Here is a 13003-nt window from a genome sequence, read left to right on the forward strand (position 1 = left end):
TTCTTGACTAACTTATCCACCTGCGTTGCCACTTTCAGTGACCTGTGGACCTGTACGCCCAGATCCTAAGGGTTCTGCCATTTACTGTATACTTCCCACCTGCATTAGACCTTCCAAAATGCATTACCTCACATTTGTCCGGATTAAACTCCATCTGCCATTTCTCCGCCCAAGTCTCCAACCGATCTATATCCTGCTGTATCCTCTGACAATCCTCATCACTGTTCACAACTCCACCAACCTTTGTGTCGTCCGCAAACTTACTAATCAGACCAGCTACATTTTCCTCCAAATCATTTATATATACTACAAAAAGCAAAGGTCCCAGCACTGATCCCTGCGGAACACCACTAGTCACATCCCCCCATTCAGAAAAGCACCCTTCCACTGCTACCCTCTGTCTTCTATGACCGAGCTAGTTCTGTATCCATCTTGCCAGCTCCCCTCTGATCCCGTGTGACTTCACCTTTTGTACCAGTCTGCCATGAGGGACCTTGTCAAAGGCTTTACTGAACTCCATATAGATAACATCCACTGCTCTTCCTTCATCAATCATCTTCGTCACTTCCTCAAAAAACTCAATCAAATTAGTGAGACACGACATCCCCTTCACAAAACCATGCTGCCTCTTGCTGATAAGTCCATTTGTTTCCAAATGGGAGTAAATCCTGTCCCGAAGAATCCTCTCTAATAATTTCCCTACCACCGGCCTATAATTTCCTGGACTATCCTTACCACCCTTCTTAAACAAAGGAACAACATTGGCTATTCTCCAGTCCTCTGGGACCTCACCTGTAGCCAATGAGGATGCAAAGATTTCTGTCAAGGCCCCAGCAATTTCTTCCCTTGCCTCCCTCAGTATTCTTGGGTAGATCCCATCAGGCCCTGGGGACTTATCTACCTTAATGCTTTGCAAGACACCCAACACCTCCTCCTTTGTGATGACTGAGACTATCTGCACTCCCTTCCCTAGGCTCATCATCCACCAAGTCCTTCTCCTTGGTGAATACTGATGCAAAATACTCATTTAGTACCTCGCCCATTTCCTCTGGCTCCACACATATAGATTCCCTTCTCTGTCGTTGAGTGGGCCAACCCTTTCCCTGGTTACCCTCTTGCTCTTTATATACGTATAAAAAGCCTTGGGATTTTCCTTAATCCTGTTTGCCAATGACTTCTCATAACCCCTTTTAGCCCTCCTGACTCCTTGCTTAAGTTCCTTCCTACAGTCTTTATATTCCTCAAGGGATTCGTCTGTTCCTAGCCTTCCAGTCCTTATGAATGCTTCCTTTTTCTTTTTGACGAGGCTCACAATATCCCGCGTTATCCAAGGTTCCCGAAACTTGCCAAACTTATCCTTCTTCCTCACAGGAACATGCTGGTCCTGGATTCTAATTAACTGACGTTTGAAAGACTCCCACATGTCAGATGTTGATTTACCCTCAAATAGCCGCCCCCAATCTAAATTCTTCAGTTCCTGCCTAATATTGTTATAACTAGCCTTCCCCCAATTTAGCACATTCACCCGAGGACTACTCTTATCCTTATCCACAAGTACCTTAAAATACACTGAACATTGTACATTAGCAGGGTCAAACAGAAAGCAAATGATTTGGTGCTGAACTAAAAATGTTTTTCTTTTAATAGAAGAATATTTGTAGAACTGAGTTGGTAAAAATACTTTTCATAAAACCTACCAATAATTTTTTTATCAAACTTCTGCAGCTTATCCTGCCACCAATGATGCATAAACTTTTGTGTCAAACTGCAACTGTTACATGAGAGCAGATATATGATTTGGATCAGATGCTGTAACAGCCCTAAACTTAGGCTTTTACCCCTACGTGTTCTTTTAGTCAGCTGCAACCTGGCAATTGCAGAGTGCTTTGGAATTCTATGCAGTAGTTGGAGTGGTTCTGAAGGTGACAATGTATATATAGAATGATGGAATACAATCTAGACTATTCCTGATCAGAACAAATTCTTAGATTGAATCAGGTACATATGGACCTTCCTTCCTGTGGCATAATACACCGTTCTGATAATTGTCATTATTTTTGCACACAAATAATTGTAATTATCCAGTAGCTTTGAATTGAGGAGTCGATATATCCTTTTATTTTTGTTTCTGATTAGAACTTTCCTGGAAATCTATGTTAAAATGTTTCCTGTAAATAGTTTGTTCTATTTGATTGCAAAAAGTAAATTTTGCACAGGAAAGTGCTCTATAACTGGAGCTGTAGCAATCTTGTGTTGGCAACACACTATCTGCATAGACCTGAAATGTTAACTGTTTCTCTACAGATGCTGCCAGACCTGCTGAGTAATTCCAGCATTTTCTGTTTTTATCTGTAGAGTTGACTGTTTCTTTCAATTGTTTCTCTTCTCCGCTGCTCCACTCAACCTACTTATTTGTCACACTTTCTAGAATTGCGCTACAAGAAGATACCAACCGGATGTCCTCTAATGCATTGGCCATTGTCTTTGCTCCATGTATTCTTCGATGTCCAGACACCACTGACCCATTACAAAGCGTTCAAGATATTTCAAAAACCACTGCGTAAGAATCCTTTCGCTTCTTAATGTAAACTCTGATTGGCATAAAAGTTATAATAATGCAATGCTCGGGCCATGAAAGCAAACTTGTTATGGGAGAAATTTTGGGGTTAATAATTGCTGAGGTTGACCCCTTGTGCTGGTAGCTGATGCAGTGGGATCTTTATTAAATTGCAGGTAAGGCAGATTGATCCTGGATTCATGACTTATCTGAAAATGGTTCCCACGTTTGCTATACTCCATTAAGTAATTCCAATGTACACGAAGCAGCTTGTGGTGTTTCTGAGAAATGTGTTGAAGTGGTACGTGAATACAAATCAGTGAGTCCTTCCTTTCTCACTGTAACTTTCCTGTTATTACCAGTGGAGCCAGCTGTCACAGGTCAATATCATACTGGTTAAGCAGCACTTATCAAACTAGGGTTGAGACAAGTTCAAGTCCCAGCAGTTTCTAATACTTGAATTCACCAGTGGGTTTTATTTTGGGTGCAACGACTCTGGAGGCTAAAGTCCTAAAATAATCCAGGTCTTGACATAATCTGAAGGAAGCAAACCAAAGTCTGTTTTGAATCCAAAATTTAAATTTTTGTTGCTGAAATAGAAAACCAAAAGATTTCGTGAATTAATCAAATTCTAGAAAGCATCCCTATGGATTTAATTTGCTTAGTCAGCTTGTATTCCATCTTCTCAATATCAAGGCAGTTTTTGGCAGTTCAATTTCTTCTGTGTCTTTTCAGGAGGAGATGTGGTGGTATTGGTGGGGCAAGAAGACACCTTAAAGTGAAATGACAAAATTAATCCAGGAAAATTTACTATGATGAAATGTTCAAATACAAAGGGACATCAGTTTGAAATGAAGTTGGGAGTAAGAGAAAAATAAGGCAGAGCTTTTTTTGCCCAAAAGTTGAGTTGTGGAATCAGTTACTAGGGAAGGCCAGTGAAGAAGATAGTATAAATGGGTTCTTGAGTCAGTGAATTGTGTTCCTGGAGCAAAAGAAAGGGTTGAGAGGTACTGTGAAAGAGTTGATCTAATTAAATGAAATGAGATTTGTTGTCCTATTGCTTTAACTGCCTTAATACTAGTTAACATACCGCTAAATGTGTAAATAGTTTAGTATACATCATCACAGGAGATGATGCAGGCTAACATGCGACACAGTAATTGGAGCAGTGTTAGTCAGCCAGTAACATGTATATTGAAGAGCTGCCCTGTAATTCTGTTACCAAGAACCCTTTGTTTAACTCTCCATTCACACTCATAGTACTTGGTACATTTGTGTTGAGAACCAATAACGCAACAGGATTAATTTTTTCTGTTCCTAAAATTTCTTGTTGTTTTACCAGAGGTATATTGAAAATAGAATACTTCAGCAAGCCTGTTTATCATCCCTGCAGGTGTGTGGAATTGATTATTGTGGAGCAGATGAACAAATACCGAGCACGGCTGAAGGACATCAATAGCCTGGAGTTTGCAGAGAACAAAGCCAAGAATAGGCTGTCGCTCATCCGACGCTCTATAGTAAGCTCTTTTTACTTAACTTTTATCTGGCTCTGTGATACTGCAGTCTTGTCTGTTGTTCTTCCTGTATTGAATTCTTGTTTTTCATTATAAGAAATATTGCAACATATTTGCATTTACACAAAATCCCAGTATCTTTGGAATTCTTGTACATTCAAGTTGTCTGTCTGCAACATTGGGTGTTGCATTGTTCTCATTTTGTCTGACTGAATGTTATGAGTCTTGGTTGCATCCCTCCGTGGTGTTGATTCAGCATAATTCAGCTGTTCTGTGAGGTTGTAGCACCATGTTAGCTGTTCATGTGAATTGGTCACTGTTTAAGGCCATCAAATATTGAATGACTGTCTGTCTGAGTTAGCCTAATGCAGTGTCATAGTCATTTTTTAATGTATTTTCATATCTATGTTTGGGAACGGACACTGTTGGCACAGGGTGGGAGTGAATGCTGTTCTGTCTCTGAGTAAAAGGATAGTGTGTCTAAGGTTACAGTTACTGCTTCACAACAATTTTGTACTCTAGGATTAGGTCCTAATCTGACTTCTGGAACAGAGCAATACAAGACTACCTTGGGATAGGCAAACTTGCACCACTTGGGTTTGACGCCATGTGGAGTATAAATCCAGTGCAGTATGCGCTATTTAAAAAATGGCCAAGGGTTTTCCAGGGTTCTATGGATCTGTAGAACCTATAAACATGAAAGGAGTTTAGGCACTCCTGGCTGCACTCAAAATGTTCATAATGGACTGGCTAGGTGTGGTGTACTAGATACATGCACAGAACTCTTTTTCAGCTGTTAGTCCATTAGCAAGCCACCACATTAGTTTGTTCCTGCTGGCTGCGAATTTTGTGTGCTGCCAGTGCACCTTAACTGCAGCATTAAACATATCATTATACCAGGTCCAGATGGCAATTTAGAGCAATACAGGGCCAGCAGCCTGGTATCTGATGGATGCTAAACTTTAACAAAGATAAGATGGTGCAGTCAGTTCTTTAATAAGAGAGATTGAACAACTGAAAGGTGTTTGCTTTGGTTTTCCTCATTCTTTTAATGTAGCTCAATTTCCACAGAAAAGGCTTCTTTCCCATCTTTTCCCTTGGTTCTGTTGGACATGGCTGAAACTTGGAACTTCCTTTTTGTGTGTTTATTTTTATCCTTGTCAATTCACTCGTTGCTGTATCCTGTTATAATAACTGAGCAAATGAGGGCGCACAGTGGCGCAGTGGTTAGCACCGCAGCCTCACAGCTCCAGGGACCCGGGTTCGATTCCAGGTACTGCCTGTGTGGAGTTTGCAAGTTCTCCCTGTGTCTGCGTGGGTTTTCTCCGGGTGCTCCGGTTTCCTCCCACAAGCCAAAAGACTTGCAGGTTGATAGGTAAATTGGCCACTATAAATTGTCACTAGTGTAGGTAGGTGGTAGGGAAATATAGGGACAGGTGGGGATGTTTGGTAGGAATATGGGATTAGTGTAGGATTAGTATAAATGGGTGGTTGATGTTCGGCACAGACTCGGTGGGCCGAAGGGCCTGTTTCAGTGCTGTATCTCTAATCTAATCTAATCTAATCAAAACTCCAGAATGGGAATTTGGGGACAATTACATGATAAACTCTTAAAGGATCCTGTCTCTCTGACCTGCGGAACATAAGGCATGCCATACGCGCTAGAGTTCTAAGCAATTCCTGATAATTTTAATTCACTCAATTATTATTGTGTGTCTTCTCTGCACTGCCTGAAGGCACTGTATTGATGTAGGTGCAGTCCATATGTGTCTGATCTTAACGCCCAGAAGCGGAAATAAAGAATGTTGCGGGGCAGTCTTGCCACATTGAGCAGTGTTTTCAATAGCCTTCCTTCCAGGAATAGTCTGTTCCAACAGGTCCTCATTGACAGCTGTCTGCATCATGACACCAGCTGTTCCAGAGGAAACTTGTGCAAATGGCGCAGTGGTTAGCACCGCAGCCTCACAGCTCCAGCGACCCGGGTTCGGTTCTGGGTACTGCCTGTGCGGAGTTTACAAGTTCTCCCTGTGACCGCGTGGGTTTCTGCTGGGTGCTCCGGTTTCCTCCCACAGCCAAAGACTTGCAGATTGATAGGTAAATTGGCCATTGTAAATTGCTCCTAGTGTAGGTAGGTGGTAGGAGGATTGAGGGAAGGTGGGGATGTGGTAGGGAATATGGGATTAATGTAGGATTAATATAAATGGGTGGTTGATGGTTGGCACAGACTTGGTGGGCCGAAGGGCTTGTTTCAGTGCTGTATCTCTCTATAAAAAATCTTTTTCTTTAAATTTATTTTCACAGTAAGATTTACACATCTATAGTGGCAATCATGACTGTAAGGCGCACTGTTTGGGGTCAAAGCTCCTATTTCCATAATTCTCATTTACTTGAAGCCAGGAAACTACGCACAGTATTTGTTTTATTGCATCTTCAAGATAAAATTTTAAAACTGGAAACTTTTACTGTTCATCTCTTGCTTTTACCAGGAGTTACGTATACCCTTGAATCTGAGATTTTTGGCAGGCAGTCTCAGCTGTCTTCTTTTAACTGATGATGCTAATGACTGCGGTAGCAGAAATTAAACTTGGTTCAATAGCCTTTATGGGCACAACACAAGGTTAGTTGAAAAGGAAATTTCAGGGGCGTCTGTTCCTTAAGGTTTAATTGTCGTGTGATTTCCCATCCCCATAAAGTAGAAGGAAAAATCCCTGAAAGATTGAGAAATACATAATCAGAAATAGAATCCAACATTCCTTTTCCCACTTCTCGTGATTCTGGTCAGGTTGTTTGCGCTTTCCTTGTATTAACCAGTTAATTCAGTTTTGTTTATGTTCCAGTATGAGTTGGGGTGATCAGCCACTGTGTTTACAATTGGGCCATCCAATAACTCTGCAAAATGAAAACTCGACTGTAAAGTACGGTTTCCCATGTTGGATGTTTAAAAAGACCCTAAACTAGTGAAAAAAGGGTTTGATTGCTCATTTGTGACACTGGGACTGATTATGGACGTATAAAGTAGTATGTTTGTGCAGGAGTAAAGCAGTATGATCATGTACATGAGGTATGAGTAACCCCTGAAGTAATCAAGAGTGCCAAGCCTGCTATACTCTCAGCACTCCATGAACTGCTTTGCCTGTGCTGGGCTGAGGGAGCAGTACCACAGGACATGCGCGATGCCAATATCATCACCCTCTATAAGAACAAGGGTGACCGTGGTGACTGCAACAACTACCATGGAATCTCCCTGCTCAGCATAGTGGGGAAAGTCTTCGTTCGAGTCGTTTTAAACAGACTCCAGAAGCTGACTGAGCGTGTCTACCCTGAGGCACAGTGTGGCTTTCGAGCAGAGAGATCCACCATTGACATGCTGTACTCCCTTCGCCAGCTACAGGAGAGATGCCGCGAACAACAGATGCCCCTCTACGGTGCTTTCATTGATCTCACCAAAGCCTTTGACCTCGTCAGCAGACGTGGTCTCTTCAGACAACTAGCAAAGATCGGATGTCCACCAAAGCTACTAAGTATCATCACCTCATTTCATGACCATATGGAAGGCACAATTCAGCATAGCGGTGCCTCATCAGACCCCTTTCCTATCCTGAATGGTGTGAAACAGGGCTGTGTTCTCGCACTTGGACTGTTTGGGATCATCTTCTCCCTGCTGCTCTCACATGCGTTCATGTCTTCAGAAGAAGGAATTTTCCTCCACACAAGATCAGATGGCTGGTTGTTCAACCTTCCCGTCTTAGAGCGAAGACCAAAGTACAGAAGGTCCTCATCAGGGAACTCCTCTTTGCTGACGATGCTGCATTAACATCCCACACAGAAGAGTGGCTGCAGAGACTCATCGACAGGATTGCGGCTGCCTGCAACGAATTTGTCCTAACCATCAGCCTCAAGAAAACAAACATCATGGGACAGGACGTCAGAAATGCTCCATCCATCAATATCGGCGACCACACTCTGGAATTAGTTCAGGAGTTCACCTACCTAGGCTCGACTATCACTAGTAACCTGTCTCTCAATGCAGAAATCAACAAGCGCATGGGAAAGGCATCCGCTGCTATGTCCAGACTGGCCAAGAGGGTGTGGGAAAATGGCGCACTGACACGGAACACAAAAGTCCGAATGTATCAAACCTGTGTCAGTACTTTGCTCTATGGCAGCGAGGCCTGGACAACATATGTCAGCCAAGAGCGACGTCTCAACTCATTCCATCTTTGCTGCCTCTGGAGAATCCTTGGCATCGGGTGGCAAGACCTTATCTCCAACACAGAAGTCCTCGAGGCGGCCAACATCTGCAGCATATACACCCGACTGAGCCAGCGGCGATTGAGATGTCTTGGCCATGTGAGCCACATGGAAGATGGCAGGATCCCCAAGGATGCATTGTACAGCGAGCTCGTCACTGGTATCAGACCCACCGGCCGTCCACGTCTCTGCTTTAAAGACGTCTGCAAATGCGACATGAAGTCTTGTGACATTGACCACAAGTCGTGGGAGTCAGTTGCCACTGATCGCCAGAGCTGGCGAACAGCCATAAAGGTGGGGCTAAACAGTGGCGAGTCAAAGAGACTTAGCAGTTGGCAGGAAAAAAGACAGAAGCGCAAAGAGAGAGCCAACTGTCTAACAGCCCCGACAACCAATTTTATCTGCAGCACCTGTGGAAGAGTCTGTCACTCTATAATTGGCCTTTATAGCCACTCCAAGTGCTGCTTCACAAACCACTGACCACCTCTAGGTGCTTACCCATTGTCTCTTGAGACAAGGAGGCCAAAGAAGAAGAAGAATTTTTACATTTGTATATCCTTATTCAGTCCCATTTGACAGTTACACAGTCGTTTTTTTAAAATGTCCTGCTTGATCCGGTTCTGGACTTGTCCAAGGCCTTTGTCCAGGCATCCAGCAAGTTTGATGGTCTTTTTTGAACCAGATGTTCAAACTCTTCCCTGATGTTTAATATCGAATTCTCAGCAGCTCGTTCGTCTGAAGATGGAATCATTCTACCAATGTGCCTTGTTGTTGGAGATGATTATTTTTGTACTGCCAATCTGTTTTAATTGTGTGAAATCACCCATTACATCACTGTCCTTGCACACTGACTTGCATCTTACCTGTTGATTTGTGTCTGTCTGTTGCAAGCTTGTCATTCCTGACATGAGGTACACTTAACGTTTGGAGTACTGATTGATTATTTGCAAAACATTACCATTGTGTGACAACAGAAATTTTTAAAAATTGAGGTACTAACACAAATAAGTTTTAAGTTTAACAATAGAATTAAGAGTTTGCCTCCCTTGATGCATAAAGGCTCTGCCAAACAGTCACTGGTGTGTGTATGAGCTAGTTACTCAGTTGGAGTAGGAATTGGAGAGCTACAATTGGCTTCAGCACCTCTCGATTTGGTATGTTAAAAATCAGAGAGAGTTCCCACTTCTGTTGATCAGTACACATCAGGGTTGGGAGAGTTTCCTTCCACATTTATGTAACCTATTGACAGTCGTGGTCTGTGCTCACATGTGAAGATTGACCACTTGGATGAGCTACCAGAGGACAACCAGTGGCTGTGGAAGTGTGGATAGAATCAGAATGATTACAGCACTGAAGGAGGCCATTTAGCCTGTCGTGTTCATGCTGGCTTTCTGCAAGAGCAACTTGGCTGGTTCCACTCCCCTGCCTTTTCCCAGTAGCCCTGCAATTTTTTTTTCTCTTCAGATAATACCCTTTTGAAAGCCATGATTGAATCTACCTCCACCACACACTCAGGCAGTTAATTTCAGATCCTAACCGCTCGCTGTGATGAGGAAGGATATAAAGTAAACCTGTTGTGGACAACTTCTAGAATGAAAACTAATACTTAAATTTAGTTGAGAAATTATTATACTATTAACTAACCCAGAAAAAAACACATTCCTTTTCCTGTAGTCTGCATGCTCCTGTCATATGCATGGTCAAACTAACCTGATCCTCTACTTTTCGTGTTCTTTTCCACTATAGAAACCAGTTATAATAGCGGTTAGATTCATGAACATGAATCGCAGTTCAATTCCGGTAGGTATTTCTCCCACCATGTCACCATTTCCTGTCCATGATACCATTCATTACATGATGGTCTACACCAAGCTTAGAGAGTGTGACCCATTTGTGTGTTGACTTGTAACAGCATGGAGGTTATGTTGATTTATTATTCTTCAGTTGTAGTTGACTGCATTACTGCTTCTGTTGGCCATTTCAAAAATTGCATTTCGTGAGTATTTGACCATTGAGTTTAGTTCTCCTGCAGTGTGAAGGGGCTGTAAAATGGTGTCTAGACTCTGGTATTGTTAAGTATATCTCTAAGGCGATGGTACTATACGAGCTACAGTGGCATTCTCACTCTCTTTTAATTCCAATGATAACTTTCCACATGCAAAATCCACACAAGAACAAGGAGCCACTGCAACAACAAAGAGGCCAGTTAATGTCACCAGCATGATTTCTTGTAAAATATGAATAGTAAATATTATAAATCAGTAATGTGTGAACCCTAAAAGTGTTTAACTTGAATGGGTTAGAGAGGAAACCTGTATATTTCATAGTTGTTTCACCATGGAAATTAGCTGTCCCTTCGTATCGTTAACACCATCATTTGTATAGTGATCAGTAATCCATTCTTCATACTTGATCCTTTGGATAGTTACACAAAATTCTTAAAAGAAATTCGTTATATATCAATTGGTTGTGCTTTTTAGTGAAAGTGTTATAAAGATTTTTTCCAAGAGCATGTCTATTTAGTGGTAGAAAGCTTACACCAATTCATGCCATCTTTTCATCAATCAGTGATCTACTAGGCTATGCTGTTGGTATTAGTACAGCTGGTATTGTTTGTTACATGCCACTTAATTCACTGCATAGATACATTGTACAGCCTGTATTTGCTTCCTTGTCACATTTGTCGAGTAAGTGTGAATAGTTGATGCTAAGTACTTAACTACACGCTGGATTAAGTGGCAACTAAAAGTAGTCCGTACAGTACAGAATAGATCCTATATCTACACACTTTGTACATTTCATTATTTAAATGAGTGATATTATATGACCAGCACTGACCCATAAAATGAGCTTACAAGATTTAAATTTATTTCCAATTTTATAGCTTAATAAGAATAAACTGTCCTTACAAGTTCAGTAGCTCAAAAAAAATCACATTCTGGCATGTCTTCCCTGTCAGTTCATTTAGCAAAGGCACTGTGTAACTGAGTCATACAGGCAAGTAGATAACAGATTTGAATCCTATTCTGCTTGGTGGCAGCTGGCCTGTACACTCATGCGATAGAGAGCCAAAAATTGGCCGGGGTTCCCACTCCTCTGTGATCCTCTGACTTTTTCTGGAAAGTGCATGTATGTGGTCTGCTTTTATATAAGCTCTGTCCCTTGCGACAGCAGAGTGCTGATGCCACTGGCTCCTGACGTGAGAGTCCTGCATGGACTGACAACAACCCGAAGATCCGTTTGGATCTGCGTAGCTGAGTCTAACACATTTACCTTAGATTTGTTGCTGGCTGTACAACATATGCAGGTCAACAGCTAGTAGTGATAATATGGCATAAAACCAACATAGAAGCAGCTAGTGTTGAAACAGTCCTGTCAAATTTTCTCAGGGTCAGGGGCCAAGTGTTGTGTTCTTGTCGAGCTTTTCTTTTATATATGATAGCAGGGATTCATGTTTTATTTCAAGGTTTTTGTTTTGTGGCAAATTTATTTGCATGAAGAGGTATTATATAGAATTGTTGTGGATCTTTGAATTCCACATTTCTGTTTCACTTTATTGGGGCTTAAAGCATTAGCATTCTCAGTACGTGGTATAGTCAAGTGATAAAATGCATCATTGAATTTAATTGGCCCTCCTCCTTAAATAAAAGGCAAGTTTCTGTGGTTCAATTGTCAACCAACAACTCTGAAAATCCAACTAGCATTAAATTTGAACATAAATAAAAACAGAAAATGCTGTTTCATCAAAAAGGTCATCGACCTGAAACGATAACTCTGTTTCTCTCTCCAGAGATGCCACCAGACCTGCCGAGTATTTCCAGCATTTTGTTTTAATTTCAGATTTCTAGTATCCGCAGGATATTACTTTTGTTTGAATTTGGGCATTGCTTTTTGGAAGCAACCTTGGGTCTTGGCGGGTTCTGAATGTGTTGAGTCTTGGTTTGCAGGAAATGAATTCTTCATATAGTAAAAAGGAGCCACATTAACACTTGTAATTCTCAGAATACTGTTCCATCGTAGATTTCTCAGTCATTGTTACATTGTTGTAGGGTGACCACCAGGCTATTCACTTTTTAACCAGACTGTTAGCTTTTGGAATGGGATCTCGGTTAATCAGCCCATTAAAATTGGACTGTAAATTCCCAGTTTTTCAAAAATGCGAGAAGTGTTTTGAAAAAAATGTGGTTACGGATGAGCTGTGATAAAATGTTTGTTTAGTTGCAGCATTAATTTCTGCTCCTGGAAGTTAATTCTGCAAATTGTCATAAACACCTTCACGCTGTGAGTGCAAGGCTCAAATGATTGTGTTTTTCCTAAAAAGCAATTAGCCTGGCCTTTTCCATTTTTGGATTGGTAAAAAGGAGCACAGTACATTTGATGTAATAGGTGAGGTATTAGGCAACCCTGTATCTTGCCAGCCTCATGTGATGTGCTCCAATAAGCTGCATAGTATTGAAGTGCTGTATCTGTGACAGGCAATAAGAGTTGGCTCACAAACAAGAAACGCTGGAAATACTCAGCAGGTCTGGCAGCATCTGTGGAAAGAGAAGCAGAGTTAACGTTTCAGGTCAGTGACCCTTCATCAGAACTGGCAGATATTAGGAATGTAAAAGGTTTTAAGCAAGTAAAGTGGGGGTGGAGCAAGAGATAACGGAAGAGGTGTTGATAGGACAGAGGGTCA

General features: G+C 41.7%; 1 protein-coding gene across 5 annotated transcripts in view; it reads left to right on the forward strand.

Annotated features, from left to right (window-relative positions):
* myo9aa (myosin IXAa) overlaps nt 1-13003 on the forward strand; it is a 342332-nt gene that overhangs the window by 314680 nt on the left and 14649 nt on the right. For all 5 annotated transcript variants that reach the window (XM_068015624.1, XM_068015628.1, XM_068015627.1 and 2 more), the window contains 2 exons: nt 2429-2560; nt 3951-4074. In XM_068015624.1, coding sequence (XP_067871725.1) covers nt 2429-2560; nt 3951-4074 — 256 coding nt within the window. The remainder of the gene's footprint in view (nt 1-2428; nt 2561-3950; nt 4075-13003) is intronic.

The sequence above is a fragment of the Heterodontus francisci genome, chromosome 35, assembly GCF_036365525.1.
Source record: "Heterodontus francisci isolate sHetFra1 chromosome 35, sHetFra1.hap1, whole genome shotgun sequence".
In the NCBI taxonomy this organism is placed as follows: domain Eukaryota; kingdom Metazoa; phylum Chordata; class Chondrichthyes; order Heterodontiformes; family Heterodontidae; genus Heterodontus; species Heterodontus francisci.